Source organism: Octopus sinensis, linkage group LG1 (assembly GCF_006345805.1).
Source record: "Octopus sinensis linkage group LG1, ASM634580v1, whole genome shotgun sequence".
NCBI lineage: Eukaryota > Metazoa > Mollusca > Cephalopoda > Octopoda > Octopodidae > Octopus > Octopus sinensis.
The window spans coordinates 194,954,640-194,982,428 of record NC_042997.1 but is presented as its reverse complement, the minus strand read 5'-3'; the positions used below and the strand labels follow the sequence as shown (position 1 = coordinate 194,982,428).

At 40.0% G+C, this 27,789-nt stretch overlaps 1 protein-coding gene across 1 annotated transcript; it reads right to left on the bottom strand.

The window, feature by feature from the left end:
* Positions 1–4,590: 4,590 nt before the first annotated feature.
* Positions 4,591–27,596, bottom strand: LOC115213563 (general transcription factor IIH subunit 4). Its single transcript, XM_029782583.2, has 14 exons — positions 27,436–27,596; positions 26,088–26,192; positions 24,075–24,206; positions 22,701–22,794; positions 21,780–21,865; positions 20,194–20,305; positions 18,377–18,445; positions 16,024–16,107; positions 14,201–14,333; positions 12,580–12,631; positions 11,542–11,620; positions 10,719–10,766; positions 7,354–7,494; positions 4,591–5,031 (listed from the first exon to the last, which is right to left on the bottom strand). Exons 1-14 carry the CDS (start codon positions 27,558–27,560, stop codon positions 4,924–4,926), a joined length of 1,368 nt encoding a protein of 455 aa, XP_029638443.1. The 5' UTR covers positions 27,561–27,596; the 3' UTR covers positions 4,591–4,923.
* Positions 27,597–27,789: the final 193 nt, after the last annotated feature.

The window sequence follows — 27,789 nt, the reverse complement described above, 5'->3', positions numbered from 1 at the left end:
ATTGACAATTTCTGCAAGAACCTGGTCACATTTGTGCATGTATATCTATACACATACATATATATATATACAGTTGCCATGATAAATCGGTAGCCGCTACACACATTTTTTTTCTCTCTTTGTTTTTTTCTGTGTCCCTTTCTGTAGAAGAGCGTAGGCTCGAAACATAAAAGACTTTTTCAATTCCTGAGCGTTATACTAATACACATTTGTTTGTTTTCTACACCACCTGTCTTCGTCTTTTGTTTTTTTCGTGAACTCTCCCTCTATATATATACACATACACACACATAGAATTGAGTTTCAAAAAGAAAAAGTAATTATACTTAGAGACGTAAAAATATTTTTAGAGAAGAACCAGTAATCTAACGATTTCATTGAAGTTAGTTTTAATATTTACTAACAGAAATTTTATTATTTGATTCAATTAAAACTATTGGCTTTAACTAACCCTTTTATTTTTTTTTTTAAATTCTTTTATACTTGTTTCAGTCATTTGACTGTGGCCATGCTGGAGCACCGCCTTTAGTCGAGCAAATCGACCCCGGGACTTATTCTTTGTAAGCCCAGTACTTATTCTATCGGTCTCTTTTGCCGAACCGCCAAGTGACGGGGACGTAAACATACCAGCATCGGTTGTCAAGCAATGCTAGGGGGACAAACACAGACACACAAACATATACACACACACACACACACACTTATATATATATATATATATATATATACAACAGGCTTCTTTCAGTTTCCGTCTACCAAATCCACTCACAAGGCATTGGTCGGCCCGGGGCTATAGCAGAAGACACTTGCCCAAGATGCCACACAGTGGGACTGAACCCGGAACTATGTGGTTGGTTAGCAAGCTACTTACCACACAGCCACTCATTTAATTAATTAATTATTTATTTATTTATTTTACTTTACTATTTCTTACCATCATACTGCTTAAACATTTGTTGCTATGTAACAGGTGTTAATTGAGAATTTTTCAAAATCTTAAGTTATATGGTAGAGGAGGATTAAACGCATTTAAACTATAAATAATTTCCGATTTAGAATCATTCTGATTATGATTTTAATTTTTATTTTTACCATCTCCTATTTAAAAAGACAAAAGTGAAACCCTTGTACAAGTGATGAATCGATATCTGAAGGTATGATAGTGTTGAGTTGTGAGTTGTATAATTAAAGGAGAATACCCCTATTACATTCAGTCAGCTACATAGTACCCTACATTGGGTTAGTTATTGGTACTCTACTATGCCAGCTATCCAGATTGGGTTTGCTGCATAGTACCCTCCATTGCTAGGTACCCATATTGGGTCTACTGTACAGTACCCTACGGTATTAGCTACCCACATTGGGTTAGTTATTGGTACTCTACTATGCTAGCTATCCATATTGGATTTGCTGCATAGTACCCTCCATTGCTAGGTACCCATATTGGGTCTACTGTACAGTACCCTACGGTATTAGCTACCCACATTGGGTTAGTTATTGGTACTCTACTATGCTAGCTATCTAGATTGGATTTGCTGCATAGTACCCTCCATCGCTAGGTACCCATATTGGGTCTACTGTACAGTACCCTACAGTATCAGCTACCCACATTGGGTTAGCTATGTGGTACTGTACATTGCTAGCTTCCTGTATTGAGTCAGCTGCATGGTACCTTATATTGCTGGCTACCCACATTGGGTTAGCTATGTGGTACTGTACATTGCTAGCTTCCTGTATTGAGTCAGCTGCAACGGTACCTTATATTGCTGGTTACCCACATTGGGTTAGTTGTAAAGTACTCTACTATGCTAGTTACCCACATTGGGTCAGTTTCATAGTACCTAATATGACTAGCTTCCATTCCTAGGTTCCCACTTTGGGTTGGCAGTGTAGTACCTTACATTGTTAGGTTCCCACTTTGGGTTGGCAGTGTAGTACCTTACATTGTTAGGTTCCCATTTTGGGTTGGCTGTGTAGTACCTTACATTGTTAGGTTCCCATTTTGGGTTGGCTGTGTAGTACCTTACATCGCTAGTTACTCACTCTGGGCCAGAACATTTGAGCCTAACACTACTATGTAATGAAACACTAGTTGTACAGTGTTTCACTAATAAACTGTATTCGATTACAGATCTTCTTTATAAAAATCTTTCCTGGCCAATGAGAATTTGGTGCCTTTGCCAGGGGTCAGTAGTGCAGAGCATATGAAATATTCTGTTAAATCAGCTTGCTCAGTATCCATTCACTGGGACAGCTGCACAGCACCTTTTATTGGTAGCTACCTGCCCTGGACACTTGTATGATACCTTACATTGTTAGTGCGCCCTCACTTGGTCAGCTCTATATTAGTCCCACATAGCTGGCTACCCATATTGGGTCAGTTGCTTCCTTATGCACTCGTAGTATTGACTAGCATTTAGTTACACTACAGGACTTCTATTCGGTTCATCACTATTGACCGTTACTAAGGTCAACAAACACAACTGTTCACTTCCCAAACATTGTTATTTGACCACCGCCACCAAGGTCAATAATACATCTACTTGCTCTACTCCCACCCTTGCCCCAGATCGCTGTTGACCATTACCGGTGAGGTCAGCAGTATAAACTATGACCCCATCGCACCCCCTTCATATCACTGATACCTGCAACAATACAACAACAACAACGTCCACTCTCCTTCCTTCCACACAAGCATTGGTCATTATTGTGTCCATTACATAAACTCACTACTTGACATTTTTATTGCTATTCACCATTTCGGGTTTATTTTTCATTAACGCAATTTATTGTCACACTTGTTTTGGGGAGATTTAAGCATTAATCCAGTGTTTACTTCTCTTCAATACGGACACAATCTTAATTAAATTGAAGTGTTTTAGCATTTATTTTCACACAAACTCTTTACTTAATAAAAACATATATGCACACAACACACAAATAAAAAAAAATAATTAAAACCACTTTACTTTAATTATTAAAATGTCGCATTTCCTTGCATTCTTTTTAAAGATAATTAAATTAAATGAAAGAAAAAATGAGCAATAAAAGTTTCAAAATTCTCATGTGTTTGTATTTTCTTTCCTATATTTTTTTTATCTGCTTTTAACCCTTTCGTTACTGTATTTATTTTGAGATGCTCTGTGTTTCTTTCAATCACTTTAAATATAACAAAGAATTTAGAAAAAATAACTTAGTTATCATTCAGCTAGAGTTAGGAACATAAATTGTGACTAAGGTTTGCTGGAAGAATTTAATTCCAAACTTATGAAAACAAGACATTTGTACTCAGAGCCAGAGCCGGTTTCAGCCAGGTTGGTAATAAAAGGGTTAAATGGTGTGTGACCTGTAATTTTATATTTTTTCATGATTCACTGAGAGGAGAAAGGGGACAGCAGCCATGACTCTTCAGAACCCTCTGAGAGTCAATGGGGAAGCAAGAAGGAAATTAACCTTAGACTGATGACCTGACCTATTTGTTTATAGCAAAGGAGTTTATGTTAACCCTTTAGCATTTAAACTGATTATAACTGGCCCATATATTCTACCTGTTTTATGTTCAAACCAGCCACATCCGGTCTTTCACACCTACCCTACAATGCCATTCTAACAATAAACAATCATATAATTGAAATCTCATAGTTACAAGGCAATGTATGATTAATTGAAAACGATCATCATTATCGTTTAATATCCGTTTTCCATGCTGGCATGGGTTGGACGGTTTGACTGGGGACTGGCAAGCCAGGCGGCCTCACCAGGCTCCAATCTGATCTGGCAGTGTTTCTACAGCTGGATGCCCTTCCTAACACCAACCACTCTACAGAGTGGACTGAGTGCTTTTTATATGGCACAAGTAGAGGCGAGGTTAGTCTTGGCAAGGTTTTTACAGCTGGATACCCTTCCAAATGCCAATCACTTTACAGTGTGGACTGGATGCTTTTTATGTGACACCAGCACCGGCATGGTCACCAAGTAACTTGCAAGACAAAAATCCTTTGAGAGGAGAGGGAGCATTGGAGGTGATCTTGTGCCATATGATGAAAGGTTAGAGAGTGACAGGCTGCGAGCTGGTAGAATTGTTAGCATGCCAGGCAAAATGCTTTGTGGTATCTCGTCTGCCACTACATTCTGAGTTCAAATTCCGCTGAGGTCGACTTTGCCTTTCATCCTTTCGGGGTCGATTAAATAAGTACCAGTTACGCACTGGGGTCGATATAATCGACTTAATCCGTTTGTCTGTCCTTATTTGTCCTCTCTGTTTAGCCCCTTGTTGGTAGTAAAGAAATAGGTATTTCGTCTGCCATTACGTTCTGAGTTCGAATTCCGCCGAGGTCGACTTTGCCTTTCATCCTTCCAGGATCGATAAATTCAATACCAGTTGTGCACTGGGGTCGATGTAATCGACTTAATCCGTTTGTTTGTCCCCTTGTGGGCAATAAAGAAATAAGAGTTTGTCTAAAAATGATGGACAATATTAAACTCCCTCCAACATTACCAAACAAGAAATGTAACAAAAAAACATAGCAAAAAGTAGTATAAAATATTTATTTTAAATTTAAGAGGTAGAAACCAGAATTTTTTTTTTCCCCTGAAAACTTCTTTGTTTTACTTGGATAAATTTAACAAAAATATAGTGACTTATGTCCAAGAGATCTTCACAGTTGCATATAACTTTGCATAATCTTTAGCACTGATGCTATTGACAAACCCCAACCTCAACAGCCAAACCTTGTAAAGGGTAACAACCAGCTTTCAACACAATATACTACAGAACTTAGTGATATGTTTTTTAACATTCACTTGCTGAATCTTATTGGATGACCCCTTAACAATTGATTTAACTGATGTCAGTGGCTTGCTGGGATTTCTTCAAGTCTCTCATTCAGAATTTTAACAAAAAAAAATCATCTAAGGAATCCTTCATGAATGTTTTTGTCTCTTCCAAAAGCGTTTCACTTCGTCGTGGCCATTGCGAGCCACAACCATAACTCGCTTGCTTGGTTTGTCCCAGACTAATACACCAAGGTCCTGCAACAAGATATTGAGGTAAAATAAACAAAATATTTAAGAAACAGGAAAAGAAAAAAATATCTTTTAAATTTCCAAATCTAAAATCATTATCATCATCATCGTTTAAGGTCCGTTTTCCATGCTAGCATGGGTTGGACGGTTCGACCGGGGTCTGGGAAGCAAGGAGGCTGCACCAGGCTCCAGTCTGATCTGGCAGTGTTTCTACAGCTGGATGTCCTTCCTAACACCAACCACTCCGTGAGTGTAGTGGGTACTTTTTATGTGCCACAGGGGCCAGGGGAGGATGGCAACGGCTATGATCAGTTGGTGCTTTTTTACGTGCCACCGGCACAGAAGCCAGTCAAGGCGGCACTGGCATCAGCCACATTCGGATGGTGCTTTTTATGTGCCACCAGCACAGGTATCACAACTACAATTTCCATTTGATTTTTTGATGTTGATCAAAAAGAACATAAATAACAATTATTTCTAGATGTGTGGTAAGAAGCTTGCTGCCCAACCATATGGTTCTTGATTCAATCCCACAGCATTGCACTTTGGTCAAGTGTTTTCTACTATAGCCCTGGGTTAACCAAAGCCTTGTGAGTGGATGTGACAGATGGAAACTGAAAGAAGCCTCTGTGTGTGGCATTAACATGAGATTACATGTTGGAGTGGTTGGTGTTAGGAAGGGCATCCGATTGTAGAAACCATGCCAAATCAGATTGGAACCTGGTGCAGCTCCCTGGCTTACCAGTTTTCAGTCAAACTGTCCAACCCATGCCAGCATGGAAAACAGACATTAAATGAAGAAGATGAGTGTCACTATCATACAAGCAGTGTCCTTTCTTTCTAATTTTCCACAAAAACATGTCTGGTCATATTTCGTTTTTGGATTGCAAGATTCTTTATATGAGTTCATGTGTTGAAGCATATTCTGTTGTGTCTGGGGAGAGTCAAAACTATTGAAAAGGTTGCAAGACGAAACGAAAATTTTAGGACAATAAGAATTTTAAAAAAGTGGAAATTTTACCGGTGAGTGTGTTACATAATAAGACACAAAAAGAAAATGACTCTCCCCAAACACAACAGAAAATATCTGGCCATGTTTCCCCTTTACTTAGAAAAAGATGGTAACAGAAAAGGTCCACCTAAATAAATTCTATCTGATCCATGCCGGCATGGAAAAGTAGACGTTAAAACAATGACGATGATATTTTGCGGTATTTCTGACTTCACTGTTTTGTTAGCTGGATATTTTAAAATTGGAATTCCTCCTCCATACCAAAGCAGACATTAGAGCCTGGCGCACAATCCTTTGGCTCTTCAGCCCCTGTCAACCATCCAACTCATGTAAACTGGGGAAAATGGATATCAAACCCATTAGCATTTAAACAGGCCATATCTGACCAAAATATTCTACCAGTATTATGTTCAAACTGATCGGATCCAACCTTTCCCACCTACCCTACAATGTCACTCTAAAAATACATAATTATGTTATTGAAATCTTGAAGCTAAGAGATAGTGCATGATGATCATCATCATCATCGTTTAACGTCCGTTTTCCATGCTAGCATGGGTTGGACAGTTCAACTGGGGTCTGGGAAGCCAGGAGGCTGCACCAGGCTCCAGTCTGATCTGGTAGTGTTTCTACAGCTGGATGCCCTTCCTAACACCAACCACTCCGTGAGTGTAGTGGGTGCTTTTTACGTGCCACCAGCACAGAAGCCAGTCAAGGCGGCACAGGCATCGGCCACATTCAGATGGTGCTTTTTATGTGCCACCGGTACAGTTATCACAACTATAATTTCCATTTGATTTTGATGTTGATGTACTTGACTCAATAGGTCTCCTCAAGCACAGCAGGTCACCCTACGATCCAAGGTAAGCACAGCAGACCGTCCTGTGATCCAAGATACTTTGGATGGGCTGGGACTGCTATGTGAAACTGGTGCAGGAAATAGCCATGAACTCACATTATTTGTCGGGTCTTCACAGTCACAGCATATCTCCAGAGATCTCGGTCTTTCGTCATTGCCTGTGAGGCCCAACGTTCGAAGATCATGCTTGACCACCTCATCCCATGTCTTCCTGGGTCTACCTCTACTCCGGATTCCTTCAACTGTTTGGGAGTGCCACTCCCAAACAGTTGATCAATTCAAACCAATTTGAATAAATAAGCTTTACATTTGACAGTGTAATCATCATCGTCATTTAATATCCACTTTCCATGCTGGCATGGGTTGGACAGTTTGACTGAGGACTGGCAAGCCTTTAATCCGAACATTAAAGGGTTAAACGGTGATTATAAGTTAGAAAAATAAAATATTGACATACCCGAGCATAATCGCGGAGAAGTTCAAAGTCACTCTGGGAGAGAAACTGATTATAGAGTACTCCGTCTGTAAATTTAAACCGGTCTCTTTCCAACTCCCACAAACGGATCTGGTCAGTAACTGTTGGAGGAATAACTGGCATCTAAAACAAACAAAAAATTCAAGAAAATATAAGATAAAAATAAAGTTCTCTGACAACAACAAAAATGAAATATCATTGTAAGTGGTTGAAAATTATAAAATTTCCTGAAGAATGTACCACTCAAAGGTGATCAGTAACAAAAGGCGGTGAGCTGGCAGAAACGTTAGCAAGCCGGGCGAAATGCTCAGCAGTATTTTGTCTGCCACTACGTTGTGAGTTCAAATTCCGCCGAGGTCGATTTTGCCTTTCATCCTTTCGGAGTCGATTAAATAAGTACCAGTTACGCACTGGGGTCGATGTAATCGACTTAATCCATTTGTCTATCCTTGTTTGTCCCCCCTGTGTTTAGCCCCTTGTGGGTAGTAAAGAAATAGGTGATCAGTGACATCAGGGAAAGAGCTAAAGATGATAATCAAGAGAAAGAAGATATGGAAGAAGAGATCCTTCAGTCATACATCATATGATCATGTGATCAACCAGACTATCAGATGTTATACATCACTGGTCACAATGCACTTTGCATCATTTCAGCTTTTGAATGATGCCACTCCACTGGCTAGGCAAGCCATCCACCCCCCACCCCACAATCGGAAGACTAGTCTGTTGCAGGGTTACCCATTTACAGCTAAGTGGACTGGAGCAACATGAAATGAAATATTTTGCTCAAGAACGCAATGTGTCACTCAGTTCAGGAATTGAACCTAGGATAGCCAGATCATGAGTGCAACATCCTAACAACTAGGCCATGCACCTTCACTGGACAAAACAGGTTCTGTGAAAAAATTTGGGGGTTTCACAAGATAAGGAGTTATCGTCATTGCCACTACCACTACCATCATCCTCATTTAACATCCATCTTCAGTGCTGGCATGGGTCGGATGGTCTGACTGGATCTGATGAACTGGAGGACTGTGTCATGTACCAATGTTTACCTTAGCACAGTTTCCACAGCAAGATGCCCTTCATAACACCAATTACTTTACAGAATGTACTACATGCTGTTTTTATGATGATTGCCTTGAAACTTGCAAAGGTTAAGAGCCTAAATTGGTTCCTTATAACTGAGGGAAAACAAGAGAAAGTAGGCGATAATTCTAGACAAAGGACTCAAGGATGGTAAAGTAAGAGGGGAAGATAGCAGAGAACAATAGAAAGGGAAGGGATTAGTGATAGGGTTGAGAAAATGGGAGGGATAAAGGGAGGATCTAGGATTATCCAACATGAAATCGAAATCAAATTTGATGACTGGCATCCTTGCTAGTGGAGCATTAAGAGCAACATCCGAGCGTGATCGTTGCCAGAGCAGCTAACTGGCTTCCGTGCCGGTAGCACGTAAAAGGCACCATTCGTGCATGATCGTTACTAGTGTCACCTTACTGGCACATGGAAAAAACATTCGAGCAAGGTCATTGCCAATGCTGCTGGACTGGCTCTTGTGTAGGTGGCACGTAAAAAACACCATTTGAGTGTGGCCGTTGCCAGTACTGCCTGACTGGCCCTCGTGCCAGTGGCACATAAAAGAACCAACTACACTCTCGGAGTGGTTGGCGTTAGGAAGGGCATCCAGCTGTAGAAACTCTGCCAGATCAGATTGGAGCCTGGTGCAGCCATCTGGTTCGCCAGTCCTCAGTCAAATCATCCAACCCATGCTAGCATGGAAAGTGGATGTTAAACGATGAGGATGATGATGATACAGTGTGAATGTAGGCAGAAAGGATAAGAGAAAGGGAACAATAGACTAAGGCCTAGTCTTTTAATAAAATTTAATGAAAAAATTATATCATAAAAGCATCATCATCTAATATCTGTTTTCTGTGTTGGTAAACCAGAGTACTGCACCAAGCTCAAATGTCTGCTTTGACATGGTTTCTATGGTTGGATACCCTTCCTAATGCCAACCACTTTACAGTGTGTACTGGGTTTTTTTTTACATGGTGCCAGCACCAGATAAGTCACTAAGTAGCTCACAAAAGATTCTTCAACTGAATGTGGGTGTAGTATTGAGGGAAGTGGCTTTATACCAGGTGATGAGAGGTTAAAGTTGTAATAGAAAGATAAGAACAGGTGTCTTCTTGCAGAGGAGACACCTGACTACTTCAGTTAGAAAAAGAAAAGAGGGCGGCGAGGTGGCAGAAATGTTAGCATGCTGGGCGAAATGCTTAGCGGTATTTCGCCTGCTGCTACGTTCTGAGTTCAAATTCTGCCAGGGTCGACTTTGCCTTTCATCCTTTCGGGGTCGATAAATTAAGTACCAGTTACGCACTGGGGTTGATGTAATCGACTTAATCCCTTTGTTTGTCCCCTCTATGTTTAGCCCCTTGTGGGCAATAAAGAAATAAGAAAAAGAAAAGATGGCATTGGAATGGTGTCAGGACATACCCTCAAGTTACTAAAAGACGAATATATAGCGGATTGGAGAGGGTGAGTATTGTTACAAGTTAGATAATGTTGATGATCATGATTAAACAAATGCAAAAAAAGGCAGACAAGAAAGTATTTATATATTGGGTTGTCCGGAAAGTTCCTGCTGATTTTTAAAGGAAAGAAAAAGGTCAATAAATACTCGCCATTACATTTTTAATCAACCAAATATGAACCATTTTGTTGCACAATGCATCTCCATCTTTCCTTTAACTTGAAAATACCTTCTTCCCAGAATTGAGGTGGTTTCATGGCAAAGAATTCATCAAGGTATCTTTTTATGTCATCCAAGGAATTAAAACTTTTACCATTAAGACTATTCTGCAGAGACCTGAATAAGTGGAAATCCGAAGGAGCAATATCTGGTGAATATGGAGGGTGGGGTAACATATCCCAGCTGAGTTGCAGCAATTTTTGTCTGGTTCCCAAAGCATCAAGTGCCGAAAATGGACTTTCTTATCTTCCATTTTAAAGGGTTACATAATTAACACAGGTTATAGGAACATAAACCTTCTTCCACGAAAAGATTGCTTAAACTGTGCTCTAAATGGAGGTGTAGTCAAATCCTATTTTATGGACTCAACCATGTTCTAAAATAAGTCGAAAGGTAAGCTACTATAAATCGGCACAAACTTCCCGGACAACCCAATATATTGAGAAAACAACAACAGCAATAATTCCAACTGAATATATAGGAAGATTACTGCAACAATTGTTTATATAAATATTTACACAACACAATAAAATAATAAATGCAATTAATGATACATCAATCAAATTAGAGTGATTAATTAATTGTTTACCTTTTCTAGCATTTTCTCATGTGCATGGCTCTTTAAGAAGTGGATTATCTGTGGAGTAAAACAGATGAGACATAGACATAATAATGGTTTCAAATTTTGGCGCAAGGCCAGCATTTTTGGGGGAGGTGGTAAGTTGATAACATCAACCCCAGTGCTCAACTGGTACTTATTTTATTGACACACAGCCCCCACCGAAAGGATGAAAGGCAAAATTTGAACTCTGAACATAGACAGATGAAATGCTACTAAGCATTTTGCCCGATATGCTAACTCTGTCACCTTTATCACCTTAGACATAAATATAAGTCAGAGCAAATAATAAAATATGATTTTTTAAAAAAATCCTTCCTATATTTACAAAGTAAGCACCTTAAAAAGCAAACCTTTGAAAGATGAAGCCTGTTACATCAATCTCTTATAGCAGCTTAAGTTGCTAATCTCCTAGCAAAATATCTGAATATCATTTTGCATACCCTCACTTTACCAAACAAATCTGAATTCAGTTCTTATTTAACCGTTTTCATACTAATCTACCTGTAATCCAAGTTATACAAACTTACTGTTAACAAAAGTTGGGATGCGTGGTGTTTGGTTATCCCTTAAATGCAAAAGGCATTAAATACGACAAACACAAGGACCCTAATTCTTCCTCAGTTATAGACCAAAAATACTAATACCCAGTTTTGTGCCTTTAATGAATTTGAATTGAAAGAAGGTCAATGGTCACAGTCTCAGGTGAAACAGTCAAGAATCAAGCATCATTCCATGATAATCCCAACAACAACTCTATCAAAAAGAAAGGCTAAGAAATAGTTTATCTGACCTGATCAGCACTTATACCACAGCTTAATGCTGATCGAACGCTGTCTCTGGTAATTTGACCCACAACCATATTTGGAAACCTGTACAAAAAGAGAGAGAATAAAATTATACAAATTTATACATCATGGTCATTGTTATCACCATCATCATCTTTAATATTTTACACCCCTTTTCATCCTTTCTAGGTTGATAAAAAAAATAGCGGTTGAGTACTGGGTTCAGTGTTATCAACTAGGCCCCTCCACCGGAATTTCAGGCCTTGTGCATATAATAGAAAGAAATATTGAAGAATATGGTCCTGGGTTGTGGCACTCCGTCGGTTACGATGACGAGGGTTCCAGTTGATCCAATCAACAGAACAGTCTGCTCGTGAAATTAACATGCAAGTGGCTGAGCACTCCACAGACACATGTACCCATAACGTAATTCTAGGGGAGATTCAGCATGACACAGTGTGTGACAAGGCTGGCCCTTTGAAATACAGGTACAACAGAAACAGGGAGAAAGAGTGAGAGAAAGCTGTAGTGAAAAAGTACAGCAGGGTTTGCCACAAATCCCTGCTGGAGCCTCGTGGAGCTTTTTAGGTGTTTTTGTTCAATAAACACTCACAACGCCCGGTCTGGGAATCGAAGCCACAATCCCACAACTGTGAGTCCACTGCCCTAACCACTGCACCTCCACATGGGTAGAATACCTTTGATTATAGCCTGCAGGGTCAGGGCTGACATGAGGCTAAACATCAACAAGTTCAACAAGAAATATAATAAGACCAAAATAAAGAGCTGAGAGTTCCCTGACTTAACCCTCTTAATACCAACCTTCCTGAGACCACCACTGGTTCTATGATACAAGTGATTTAAATTAAAAATTCATGTTAATTTATATTCCAAATACCAGTTTACTAATGACAAAATTATTTTACTGAATTCTTAATTATTTTCAAAATTTAATTGAAACAAAGGCCAGGTATTTCAACAGAAATATAGTAACAAAAGCATTAAATATGAAACAGAGACCAAGGGTTCAGTATATATCTTACCGGTAAATCATTTCTGTGAATAAAGCTAATAAAGCAATCTGGAGTTGTGAGTCTGGAAAAGAAGAGGATTTCATATAACATATTGGAGAGACTGTAGAAATGTTAGAATAGAGCAGTGTTTCTCAACCTTTTTACCTTGGCATAACCCTTAAAATAAATTACATGTCTCAAGGAACCCTTGCACAAAAAAAATCATATACCATAGCTTTATATATGTTAAACGACACAACAACGATGATATATATATATTAAAATAAGGATAAAATTTATATCAGATTTTATCAGGTAGTTAGCATGCAATCAGCCGGTTAAGGTTAAATTAATCAATTTATAAATATACTAGCAGCATAGCCCGGCATTGCCTGGGTATGTAAGAGCCCCTGGAGCAGACATGATGCTTGCTGTGAATTTTTAAAAAATTCCTGCCAATTTGAGAAAGATATTGTCGAAAATATGTCATCTTGAATTTGAATGCGATTTCCCAAAATGGCATGATTTTATCGATTTTTTATGATGGTAAGGTATTGCATGGAAAACTAACGTCAGAATTAAGTTTCTTAGGGTAATATTAAGCTTCACCATGAGTTTGGTGAAAATCGATTGCAAGTTGCGAAAACTACAACAGAAAATGTGTTGCAAATAAAAAGCTTAGATTCTCGACCCCATGTCGAATTTATCAATTTTTTTAAGAACTGGGGGAACTTTTCAAAATTTTCGCTGCGTTAGTTTTGAATTATGACATTGGGCTATGTGTGTGTCAAGTTTCATCAGAATCGGTTGAAAGCCGTGGTCAGGGTGAGGGTACAACCTGACAGACACACAGACAGACAAACTGCCGTTTATATAGAGAGAGATATCAAGGGCAAACCAGTATGTTCAGATGGTGCTATTTACGTGCCACCAGCATGGGGAGCCAGTCAGGCAGCATTAGCAACGACCCACACATGAATGGTGCTTATTGCATGCCACCAGCACAGGAGCCAGTCAGATGGCACAGGCATCAGTCACAACTACAATTTCCCTTTTGATTTCGATTTGATTAAGATTCTGATTGTGATTTTAATTTTGACTTTACTTGACTCAATAGGTCTCCTCAAGCACAGCGTGTCGCCTGATGATTTATATATTTATAAATTGATTAATTTAACCATAACCAGGTGATTGCATGCCAACAATTGGGTCTCCCCTTATGTGCTCTCATTACGTTATCGAAATCGATCAACATCAATGGAAATTGTAGCTGTGATACCAGTGCCAGTGGCACGTAAGCGAACCATCCGAACGTGGCTGTTGCCAGCGCCGCCCTGACAGGCATCCGTGCCGGTAGCACGTAAGAAGCACCATCCGATCATGGCCGTTTGCCAGCCCCATCTGACACCTGTGCCGGTGGCACGTAAAAAGCAACCACTATACTCATGGAGTGGTTGGCATTAGGAAGGGCATCCAGCCGTAGAAACATTGCCAGATCAGACTGGGCCTGGTGCAGCCTTCTGGCTTCCCAGACCCCAGTTGAACTGTCCAACCCATGCTAGCATGGAAAGCGGACACTAAATGATGATGATGATGTATGTCCACCGCATTCATTACTTTCTCATCTGAATGACTAGTCAAAGTAACTCACCTGTGTAAGCATAGACCCGATAATTTGTTTCTACTACAATAAAACCTTGTCTGATTGCATTATCAGAAACCTGAGATAATCCTGCAGCAAGATTAATAGCAAGTTTTGTTGGATAATATCTCTGAGATTTTCTCTGAAACAAAAATAGAACAGAAAACCACAATTAGAAAATTAGGCTAAAAATATGCCCAATGTTTGTTGAGAGTAAAAAGATTAAAAAAAAATATCAGCATCGCCTTACTGGCACTTATGCCTGTGCTAGTAGGGTGCCAAGAGCACCATCCGAGCGTGATCGTTGCCAGAGCAGCCAACTGGCTTCCATACCCGTGGCACGTAAAAGGCACCATTCGAGCGTGCTCGTTACCAACGTCGCTTCACTGGCACCTGTGCCGGTGACACGTGTAAAAAGATTCGAGTGAGATCGTTGCCAGTGCCGCTTGACTGAACCCCGTGCCGGTGGCACGTAAAAAGCACCCACTACACTCTTGGAGTGGTTGGTGTTAGGAAGGGCATCCAGCTGTAGAAACTCAGCAAGATCAAGATTGGAGCCTGGTGCAGCCATCTGGTTCGCCAGCCCTCAGTCAAAATCATCCAACCCATGCTAGCATGGAAAGCAGATGTTAAACAATGATGATGATACATCAGTATTTAATGGTTCAGCAGAATCACAATGAAGTGGCTGAATTCTAAGCAAGAATATAAGAATATCTCAGAAGAGATATCTTACAGTTCTGTGCATGATGATTCCATCATTCAAATTCTACAAAATCAATTTAGCTCCTCCTCCTCCTCGTTCAACGTCCGCTTTCCATGCTGTCATGGGTTGGATGGTTTGACTGAGGGCTTGCGAGCCAGAAGGCTGCACCAGGCTCCAATCTGATCTAGCAATGTTTCCACAGCTGGATGCCCTTCCTAACACCAACCACTCTGTATGTAGTGGGTGCTTTTTACGTGCCACCAGTATGAGGGCCAGTCAGGTGGTACTGGCATCGGCCACGCTTGAATGGCGCTTTTTGCGTGCCACAGGCATGGGAGCCAGTCAGGTGGCATTTACAAAAGGATGAAATAAAGTACTAGTAATTCTTCTAGGAACACATTGTAAGATAGAGAAATAGTGCTACGCAGTGTGATTTGAAAGTGAAATTTGTAATGCTTCAACTTATAAAAAACAATAACTATAAGTTGGGGTCATTGCTGTTTAGCCTCAGGTCAGCCTTGATCAAACAGATCTATGACCGAAGGTCAATAACCATTCCATTTTTTCCTTAGGACCATGTTATCTGGGGTTTTTTTTACAATGCTGAGCTGAGACCCCCTACAATGCACCTACAATGTTACCCTCCCAGGCACAAGTCTGGGCAAGGTTGTTTATGGAAGACCAGCAGTCGCCCATGCATACTGGCCTCTCCTCTCCACGCCACCAGTGTTATCCAAGGGAAAGGCAAAGGGGCCGATACAGCTTGGCACCTGTGACGTCGCAACTCATTTCTAAAGCTGAGTGAACTGGAGCAACATGAAATAAAGTGTCTTGCTCAAGAACACAACACGCAGCCCGGTCCGGGATTCGAACTCACAACCTCTTGAACTCCCAAGCTGGAACCTCAAAACTGGATGCAATTAAATCTCTTGCCCAGATGAGATACAAAGTGCTAACCCCAGTGAGTTGTCCAGTTCACTATCACTGCCCTTATTATAAAGATTAACTAAACATAAAACGCACAACTGGGCTTAAAAGCTGTCTAGCTTGAGTCTGAGTCAACAGAAAACAAATATATAAAAAATTTAAAAAAACATTGAAACATGAGATTGCATAAATTACTTACCTTCCTTTGATAAACTAAACCAAACTCTCGTAAATGTTGCAAGAGGCGAAGCTGAGCTTCAGACATTCCTTCTGTTGTGTAGTCCTAGAAAAATAACAGCAGTCTAGTTTACAAAACTGATCTACTCTTTTGATTTATTGAGTTCAGCAAAATCTCAGGAAATAAAAACGTCTAAAGCTATTTTCATACACATACACATACTCTTTTACTCGTTTCAGTCATGTGACTGTGGCCACGCTGGAGCACTGCCTTTAGTCGAGCAAATCGACCCCCAAGACTAATTCTTTGTAAGCCTAGTACTTATTCTATCGGTCTCTTTTGCCGAACCGCTAAGTGACGCTGACGTAAACACACCAGCATTGGTTGTCAAGCAATGTTGGGGGCGGGGGACAAACACAGACACACACACACATATACATATATATACACATACATATATACGACGGGCTTCTTTCAGTTTCCATCAACCAAATCCATTCAACAAGACTTTGATCGGTCTGAGGCTATAGTAGAAGACACTTGCCCAAGGTGCCACGCAATGGGACTGAACCTGGAACCATGTGGTCCATGCAAGCTACCACACAGCCACTCCTATGCCTATATATCATGACCATCATCATTATTATTTAAAGTCTGTCTTCCATGCTGGTACAGGTTGGACAGTTCTACAGGATCTACAAGATCCAACAAGACAGAAGACTTGTAAAAAGCACTCTTTGAACTTTGGGCCTCGTGGAGGCAGTGACAATATACCGTGCTTGAGAAGACCTGTCAAGCCAAGTGAGATTGTAGTCATGGTCAATGTTGGGATTTCGTAACTGGCACCCCAACCCATGCCAGTGGCATGTAAAAAGCACCCACTACACTCTTGGAGTGGTTGGCATTAGGAAGGTCATCCAGCTGTAGAAACCATGCCAAATCAGATTGGAACCTGGTGTAGTTCCCCAGCTTACTGGTTTTCAGTCAAACCATCCCACCCATGCCAGCATGGAAAGCCGATGTTAAATGAAGATGATGATGACACACCAGCATTATTGATGTCGTCATGTAATTCGCAAGGTTATCATGTGGGCATTGCCATAGGGTACAGGATTGCAGACATTGGTCACAGACTACATGGTGGTAAACACTGGTAATGAGCTACATGGTTGTAAACATTGGTAAGCAGGCTACATGATTGTAAACACTAACTGCAAGCTATATGGTTGTGAGTTCAAATACTTTTATAGGAATTGTGTTATAACATCGTCATCATCATCATCATCGTTTAACATCCGCTTTCCATGCTAGCATGAGTTGGACGATTTGACTGAGGACTGGCGAACCAGATGGTTGCACCAGGCTCCAATCTTGATCTGGCAGAGTTTCTACAGCTGGATGCCCTTCCTAACGCCAATCACTCTGAGAGTGTAGTGGGTGTTTTTTATGTGCCACCAGCACGGGTGCCAGTCAGGCGGTACTGGCAATGACCTCGCTTGAATCTTTTTATACATGCCACCGGCACAGGTGCCAGTAAGTAAAATATTCCTTTTTTTGAGAACAGCAAATAGTACCAGCTGTAATCTCAAGGATTATTATTATATGAAGATAGTATTAACATTTGACACAAAAAATATCCACATTATTACAGTTTTAGCAAGTGTTGTCTACTGTCTGTTATTGACAACAGTTACTGAAATACCCAAAGGAACACGGTAGTGAGGGTAAAAGTGCTCAAGTACAGACCACGTTGTCAGTAGTTCAAATCTTACTAAAGTTGGTACATTTATTATACTCTTTCATTGTGCACAGAACATTGCTTGATTCATTCTGCTTCATTCATAATCTCACAACTAAATGCAACTTTAACTTCCAGATCAAGAGATTAGCTATAAAGAATCAAAGAATTGATGTGGCTGTAAGCTAATTGCTCCAACAAAATCACATATTCAGAATTTAAAAAAAGGATGAAAAAAGTAAAACAATCCAACCATGTTAACACAGAACATGGATGTAGGAGTGGCTGTGTGGTAAGTAGCTTGCTTACGAACCAGATGGTTCCGCGTTCAGTCCCACTGCATGGCACCTTGGGCAAGTGTCTTCTACTATAGCCTCGGGTCGACCAAAGCCTTGTGAGTGGATTTGGTAGATGGAAACTGAAAGAAGCCCGTCGTATATATGTGTGTGTGTGTGTGTTTGTCCCCCCCAACGTAACTTAGCGGTTTGGCAAAAGAGACCGATAGAATAAGTACTAGGCTTACAAAGAATAAGTCCTGGGGTTGATTTGTTCGACTAAAGGTCATGCTCCAGCATGGCCACAGTCAGATGACTGAAACAAGTAAAAGAATAAAAAGAATATAGAAGTAAGGATTACCTTTCCAAATATTGAAAAACTCAGCTGGAAAAGGAAGGACAAAGATTCGACTAAATCCATGCCTCGTGTCTAAAAGAAAACAGAAGATATAGCATTAATAAGTACAGATATGAGGTGAAGTCTTTTCACCTTCAAGAGAATACTATTCTGCTCTACCTTTGGTATTCAAGTACTATTTTTCACACCTTATTTTGCACCTATGAGCTCCCATGTGTAAACATACATATCATGATTGTTTTAACATCCACTTTTGCATATTTCCACAGCCCAGTATATACATACATACATACATATATATATATGTATATATATATATTATATATATATATATATATATATATATATATATATATATCATCATCATTATCGTTTAATGTTCGTTTTCCATGCTAGGGTTTGGGAAGCCAGGAGGCTGCACCAGGCTCCAGTCTGATTTGGCAGTGTTTCTACAGCTGGATGCCCTTCCTAACGCCAACCACTCCGCAAGTATAGTGGGTGCTTTTTACATGCCACCGGCACATGGACCTGAGGAGGCTGCCAAATGGCCACGATCAGTTGATGCTTTTTACGTGTCACCAACACGAACGCCAGTCAGGTGGCGCTGGCATTGGCCACGTTCGGAAGGTGTTTTTATGTGCCACCAGCACTGGTATCTTAACTACAATTTCCATTTGATTTTTATTATATATATATATATATATATCATCATCATCATCATCATCATCGTTTAGCGTCCGTTTTCCATGCTAGCATGGGTTGGACGGTTCTACTGGGGTCTGTGAAGCCAGAAGGCTTCATCAGGCCCAGTCAAATCTGGCAGTGTTTCTACGGCTGGATGCCCTTCCTAACGCCAACCACTCCGTGAGTGTAGTGGGTGCTTTTTACGTGCCACCCGCACTGGTGCCAGACAGAGCTGGCAAACGGCCACGAACGGATGGTGCTTTTTATGTGCCACCGGCACGAGGGCCAGGCGAGGCTGGCAACGGACACGAAACGGGGCGGTGCTGGCAACGGTCGCGAAACGGAAAGTTCTCTACATGCCACCGGCACTGGTAACACATCTGCAATTTCCATTGATCGATTTCCATTGATCGATTTCGATTCTGATCCTCACTTGCCTCATCACGTCTTCACAAGTAGAGTTTTGTGTCCCAAGAAGGGAAGGTGATGATGATGATGATGATATATATATATATATATATATTGTTGATGTCTTAAGGATTTATGTTCAAAAGAACATAAAATAATTCTTTTTTGGAACTGGTTCTCAAAGCATATAAATGCATGTAAATATTGGTTTGAGATATATGTTTCAAGAGCCAGTTCCATTTATATGTATTATATATCAAGATTGTAATGATAATAGTTTTGATGGGTGAACATTTTATAGCAAGATGTATATTAACAGGAATAATAAGTTTTATAGAAATGATTCCCAAAAAAATGGCACAAACTGGATAATGTAAAGTTCTAACAGACTATATTTAAAAACATTTTCTTTAAAAAGTTAGTCAAAAAGAGAAGCAGAACCTAAGACCAGTGAGAGTAATATGGTTAATAATGCCCAGTATGACTATCTGCAAGCGAAACAGGGACTGAGTGAGAACTGAGAGTCTGTTAAAATTCTTGCAACAGTGTGAATTCCATTATAGATGACCAAAGGAAAAATGGTGTTGTTAAACTGGACATTGTGTGAGGCTGAAGTGTATTAAGCTAACTACAGAATAGATTTAGGAGAAACAAAGATAGAAAACTTAGTTAAGATACAGAATGCAATGAAGAGTAAGAATTAAAGCTCAGTTATAATGTTAACTCACTGCTAGTGTATTGAGGTATTGTAACATGAAGAACCAGACTTGAGACGATGTGTCCATCAGTAGGAATTGGAAACCATTTGGTGTAATCACTGGGGCTTGATCTTCTGACTCACTGAAATAAAGTACATTGTACATGTGAAAGAGAACTAATGTCTAGTTTTATATTAGTGAATATAATAAATAATAGTAAAATACAAACAATAATAAATCTCTGAGCAAGGTATAAAAAGTAGCTGCATGACATCGTGAAGTATATTTGCCACTTAAATGTGGCTAACCCTTAAGGGTGGATGCTACTGTGGCTTGTAGCCCCAAGAGGACACCTCCTCCAGCTGGCTATCGACATAAGGCAAGGTTTCTATGGCTGGATGCCCTTCCTAATGTCAACCACTTGAAAGAGTGTACTGGGTGCTTTTTACGTGGCACCAGCACCGATGCTTTTTATATGGCACCAGCTTGGGTATAAATACTGGAAAGTGCTTTTGTCCAATGCAACAAAAATTATCCAATTTTAACTGTACCACAAACATTTCTTGCAAATCAAGGTAGGAACGGTCACCACAAGACCAGCCCTTGTTTTAGCGGCTTATGTGTCTTTTATGACCTGGACCTATGTCAGTAGAGTGCAAGCTTCTGGTAGGGTCTCCCATACTGGACAGGTCAAAAGATAGAGGTCAGACTACTCTTGACCACTTTTTCCCAGGGATAAAAATGGGTTTGCATAGGGCCAACACTCCTACCTAGAAAACAGCAAAGTTACACAAGCATCCAATGGCAATTGAAAAGGCACAAGACTCAAGAGGGGAAGTCTTCCTTAAGGGAAACATCTCACAAGGGATATAGATGAGAGGACACTCTAACAATAGCTGGAAGCAGGATACTGAGGTAGAGCTGAAAAAGCAGAAGAGAAACAGAAAAAAAAAACCAACCCAGAGCTGAAAACAGTGGAGAGAAGTCATTGATAGCCTTTTATTCCAAAGGAAGAAACAGAAAAAAAAAGGCAGAACAATAAGCATAACACACTAGCTGCAATAAAATTTGAACCCTCAGCCCATTTAGCACTTCTCTTCCTCTTCCAGTTACATCTGTATCGTCTTTTAGAGCTGGAATTTGTAAGAAAGCGACAGACACAGGAGTGGTGCAGGAGTGGCTGTGTGGTAAGTAGCTTGCTTACCAGCCACACTGTTCTGGGTTCAGTCCCACTGCGGGGCACCTTGGGCAAGTGTCTTCCACTATAGCCTCGGGCCGACCAAAGCCTTGTGAGTGGATTTGGCAGACGGAAACTGAAAGAAGCCTGTCGTATATATGTATATGTATATATATGTGTGTGTGTGTGTGTGTGTGTGTTTGTATTTGTTTCCCCAGCATCGCTTGACAACCGATGTTGGTGTGTTTACGTCCCCGTAACTTAGCAGTTCGGCAAAAGAGACCGATAGAATAAGTACTAGGCTTACAAAGAATAAGTCCTAGGGTCGATTTGCTCGACTAAAGGCAGTGCTCCAGCATGGCCACAGTCAAATGACTGAAAAGAGTAAAAGAGTAGACAAAAAGAAACAACTGAGGAATGAAAATACAGAAAGACTTACGCCTTCATGAGCCCTGCGTGTAGTAAGACCCACTTTATATCTCTGCTGACACAGTCGGATGAACCAACCATAAAATGAAGAACACACTGCAAAATCAAAATTCAAAAGATACATTAATATACAGAGTAATTCAAAAGTTCCTTGATAGCATTTGAATCAGAATTTAAAAGTCCATGTTGAGCCAGAAGAAATGCCACTAAGCATTTTATCCTGCATCCTAACAACTATGTTAGATTTCTTATTGCTTTATTGCCCACAAGGGGCTATACATGAGGGGACAAACAAGGATTACATCAACCCCAATGCGTAACTGGTACTTAATTTATCAACCCTGAAAGGATGAAAGGCAATGTCAACCTCGGCGGAATTTGAACTCAAAACATAAAGACGGACAAAATACCTATTTCTTTACTACCCACAAGAGGCTAAACGCAGAGAGGACAAACAAAGACAGACAAACGGATTAAGTCGATTATATCGACCCCAGTGCGTAACTGGTACTTATTTAATCGACCCTGAAAGGATGAAAGGCAATGTCGACCTCGGCGGAATTTGAACTCAAAACATAAAGACGGACAAAATACCATTAAGCATTTCGCCCGGCATGCTAACGTTTCTGCCACCACGCCACCTTTAACTATGTTAGATTTGTGTCTAATAATCCTTTCTACTAAAGGCTCAAGGCCTGAAATTTTGGGTGAATGGATTAGTCAAGTATTTTGATCCCAGCGTTTCACTGGTACTTAATTTATCAACCCTGAAAGGATGAAAGGCAAAGTCAACCTCGGCGGAATATAAACTCAGAACGTAGAGGCAGAATATATACCGCTAAGCATTTCGCCCAGTGTGCTAACAATTCTCCCAACTCACTGCCTTGGATTTCTGTTTAATAATAATAATATTAAAAGCAATACTACTTACTTCCCATCTGTCTTGAGCGTAGTTGTCCAAAAAAGCAATATCTTTGGCATGCTTATCTGGTGGAAGGGAACCTCCACCTGTCCATGGTTGACCACTAAAATGTACAATAAAATACGACATATAAAGTTATGTTTGTACATGTATCCTTGAGTAAGCTACTTCATTTCATGAAGTATGTCTGTGTGTATAAATATATATATATATATGTGTGTGTGGAAGCACATGACCTAGTGGTTAGAGCAGCAGACTCGTAGTCAAGGGATCGCAGGTTCGAATCTCAGACCGGGTGATGCGTGTGTTTATGAGCAAAACACCTAAGCTCCACGCAGCTCCAGCAGAAGGTAATGGCGAACTTCTGCTGACTCTTTTGCCACAACTTTCTCTCACTCTTTCCTCCTGCATCTTGCAGCTCACCTGCAATGGACTGGCATCCCGTCCAGGTGGGAAACCTAGACGCCAAGGAAACCAGGAAACTGGCCCTTATGAGCCAGGTATGGCACGAGAAGGAACAAACATATATATATAAAAGCATCCGTTACACTCTCAGAGTGGTTGGTGTTAGGAAGGGCATCCAGCTGTAGAAAACCATGGCAAATCAGACTGGTGTCTAGTGTAGCCTTCCAATTTACCAGCCCTAGTCAAACCATCCAACCCATGCCAGCATCGACAATGGATGTTAGATGATGATGATGATATATATATAAGTTCACTGCCCTTGAGTGGCTATGAAATTCACTTCCCAATCACATGATTTCAGTATCAGTTCCACTGTGTGGAACCTCAGGTAGGTGTTTACTAAAACCCTAGGCCGACCACAGCCTTGTGAGTGGATTTAGTAGATAGAAAATGAAAGAAGCCCATTGTATTTATATATTAATGTGTGTATAAATGTAGGCGCGGGTATGGCTGTGTGGTTAGGGAGCTTGATTCCTAGCTATGTGGTTTCGGGTTCAGTCCCACTGCGTGGCACTTTGGGCAAATGTCTTCTGCTATAGCCCCAGGCTGACCGAAGCTTTGTGATTGAATTTGGTAGGCAGAAGTTACAGCTGTGTGTGTATATGTCACACATATACACACACGGTGCTAGTAGGTGTTTGTGCCTCTCCGAAAAAGAGAGAGGGGTGTGTGTGTGTGTGTCTGTGCCTCCTGGTCTTGACATTGCATATTTGTAAAGAAGTGTCATTGTCATATTAACAGTTGCCAATTTTTCGTGAAAATGGTCTCATCAAAGGGAAATATTATGTTGTTTGGAAATAAGAAGGGCATCCAGTGATAGAAAATCTGCCTCAATGAATTCCATCTAACCTATGCAAGCTTGACAAAAGTGGATGCTAAAACAATGTTATCATTGTCTTAATCATTCTAGACACTTACCCTCCTAACAGAGCTGTCTTCATGTTCATTCGGAATGTCTGGTTCAATATGAACCCCATCATCCCACCTGGAAGAGGTTGTTCGTGCCAAACTCTCAGATCTGTCACAGCAGCCATTGCCTGTTTCTGTTCTCTGGTTGAGTAAAAGAAAGAATACTCATGATTACAACTGGTGGACAAGAACAATTCTAAAAAATTAAAGCTTTCAAACATTGATGTTGTTTGATCCTTGGTCGGCTCTGATCAAAAGGAAACATGATCAAAAGTATTCCAAATGTGACTTACCTGTTGTTATTCATTTTTTAAGACAATGCATTTAAGAACTATGTAATTTAATGTTTTCCTTCCTTTTTTTTAATACAGCAAAGAGTGATATGAGAGAGATTTGCTTGTTATTTGTAGCAGATGAAGCAACCAAACAGAAGTCCCCTGGTTGGCTCATTTAAACATTACTGTTGTTGCAGCATAACCTCAAATCAACCCTGATCAAGCAAACCTAAGACATATAGGTAGTCAAAGAACTCAGTACAGTTCACAGATCTGGTACTCCAGACATACCATACCATATATGGAGTCATCTGTGTGTCATACTTAATGTAAATACATCACTGAGAGGCAAATTTATTGCATATTAATTTCATAAGTAGGCCCTTCCATTGATCAGATCAATTGGAACCCTTGTTGTTGTAACCGATGGAGTGACAGTATGTGTGTATTTTTGAGGGAATATATCTATTTTCAACAGAGAAAAGGAAAGAGAGAGAGACACAGAGAGAATGTGTCTTTAAGTGGAGGTGTGTATCTTTGAAGGAGACTGTGTATGTGTGTTTATCAGAAGGTTTCCAACACTTGGAATTTGCTTCACCAGTCTGGAACCCCTATATTGCTCAGGACACTGACCTCCTGGAAACTGTTCAGCGATTTACAACCAAGTGAATACCCTCCATCAGGCATCTACTATACTCTGAACACCTTACTTCCCTGGGCATAGATACATTGAAGCTCCAACATCTGGCGTTTGACTTGGTAAACACTCACAAAATTATTAACCATTGCACCAACAACCACCTTTTTGAGCTCCATGTGTCTAATACATGTGGGCATGCCTACAAAGTCAGAAAACAGCACAGCTCCCGTGACTTTCGGAAACATTTTTCCCACTCAGAGTTGCTGAAGCATGGAACAAACTACCTGCATCAGTTGTTAGTCGCCGAGACACTGCATCCTTTAAAACCTCAATGCTTCCTGAAATTCACCAACACTACACCTGATATCCCCTCTCCTCCATACACATGCACACATGTATATCATGACTCATACACTGTTGATTTTCCTAATTCTATGTACTATACCTGCACCTTTGATAAGCTGTAGTGCACCTGAGCACTGCACACAATAATTTCGTTATTATAGTGACCGGGACCTCTGGAAATATGCTGTGCTTGAGAAGACTCAGCAAGCGCAAGTGAGAAAGAAACGTTGTGGCCTGCGGCAAGGGTGTAACCAGTCCACTTATGTGTGCCTTTCTTTCATTGGACACTAAACTCTGCTTGCAAAGACTTGTCAAGGCAAGTGAAATTGAAATCGAAATCAAATTCGATGACTGGCATCCGTGCTAGTGGAGCGCTAAGAGTACCATAGACTGGCTCCTGTGCAGGTGGCACATAAAAAGCACCATTTGAGTGTGGCCGTTGCCAGTACCGCCTAAATGGCCCTCGTGCCGGTGGCCTGTAAAAGCATCCACTACACTCTCGGAGTGGTTGGCATTAGGAAGGGCATCCAGCTGTAGAAACTCTGCCAGATCATATTGGAGTCTGGTCCAGCCATCTGGTTTGCCAGACCTCAGTCAAATCGTCCAACCCATGCTAGCATGGAAGGCAGACGTTAAACAATGATGATGATAATGCTCAAAGCAATTTGAACTCATAATGTTGAACTCAGTAGTCTAACACATTACTCTAGAGTCATTATACTTGAAACTGAAAGTTGTTTAAAAAACAATCAAAATACTTACTCATGATGTTTGTTGGCCACCCAATGTGCTACAACAGCCTGAGGTACGGGTTGTTCCACAAAAAGGATTCTCATTACACAGTGTTTGGCAAGTTCTGGTAATTCCCTAATTGAAAGAAAACAAATTAAATTCACGAATAAGGAAAATATGACTTCGACTGTGATGACCCAGCCAACTCATGCCAGTAAGAAAAGCAGATGTAAAAATGAGGAATACATACATATATATATATGAGTGTGGGTGTGTGGTTGAGAAACTTACTTTTCAACAATGTGGTCTTGGGTTCAGTCCCCAGGCTGACCAAAGCTTTGAGAGTGTGTGCAGTTTATATATATATATACGGTGACATGTAAAAAGCACCATTCAAATGTAACCGACGTCAGTGCTGTCTGACTGGCTCCCTGCCAGTGGCACATAAAAAGCACCCACTATACTCTTGGAGTGGTTGGCGTTAAAAAGGGCATCCAGGTGTAGAAATTTTGCCAAAGATGTACAGTTCTTCAGAATTCTGAATACAAGGTGGGCATAAATACAGATAATTAACACACACACATGTGTGTGTGTGTGTGTTGAAATTATGTTATTATTTTAAGAATAATAGTGGAACATTTACTGATGGCATGGATAGACTGAGCAAGGTTAAATCTACTGTGAAACTGTGAAAATTAAGTTAATTGGGACTTCAGAAAATTATATATATATATTTATCTCTAATTTAATTTATATATATATATCTATATGTACATATACATACATATATATAAGACAGACAGATAAACTCACACATACAAATACTTTTTCAATTAAAATAATGAATCCTTCAACACTAAGTCTCAGAATTTTCAGTTTGATAAGAGCCATTATTTTAATAAATATATCCACTTTCTCAATGCATTGAGTACTTCGCCTTAAATTGTTATTCTACTGTGATTATTCTTTTACAAGAACAATTATATTTACGCATATATGTAAATTTTTCTTTCTGCAACTGTTTACCTTTACCCTAAATTTTCTCTAAATTTAGGAACGTTTTTCACATTAAGATGAGTATTTTTTTTCAGACATCTGATCTGACACATGTAAACGAAAAAATACTTCAAATCAAGAATCAAAAAGAGAGATATTATAATAACAATAATCTTTTAAATTTCATGTTAGGTACACAAGGAATAAACCAGGCGATCATTATGAGCTAGGTGATGACTACATATTAGAAAATTACTGGTAACGTTATTTAACATAGTAAATTACATAAGAACCACGTTGGATGTTGTCAAACAACGAAGCACTTGAAAAAAAAAAAACTATTATGACATGTAAAAATAACAAAATCTTCAGAGATATTCACCTGAATACAGCAAGACATGTTGCCGGATGATTATAGAGTTTATCGAGAACATTTGCAGGCAAAGTTCTAAGATACCCGTATAAATCCTTACATTCCAATTTGCCCGATTCTATCGTTGCTGACATCGTTTTCCCACTTGAAGTGTGTGTTTCTTTTCTAAACAAGCAAGTCCGTTGTCGCTGGACAATTCTCAGTAATTACTTATTCATCTTTATCATTGTTCATAACAAAAAAAAAAAACATTATAAACTAAATAATCGAACGTTAACTTTGATTTGAAAAGAAAAATAAATTAGATAAAACTTTATTCTGTGTAATAGGAGGCTAATTATTTGAGTTAATTGCTGATCACCC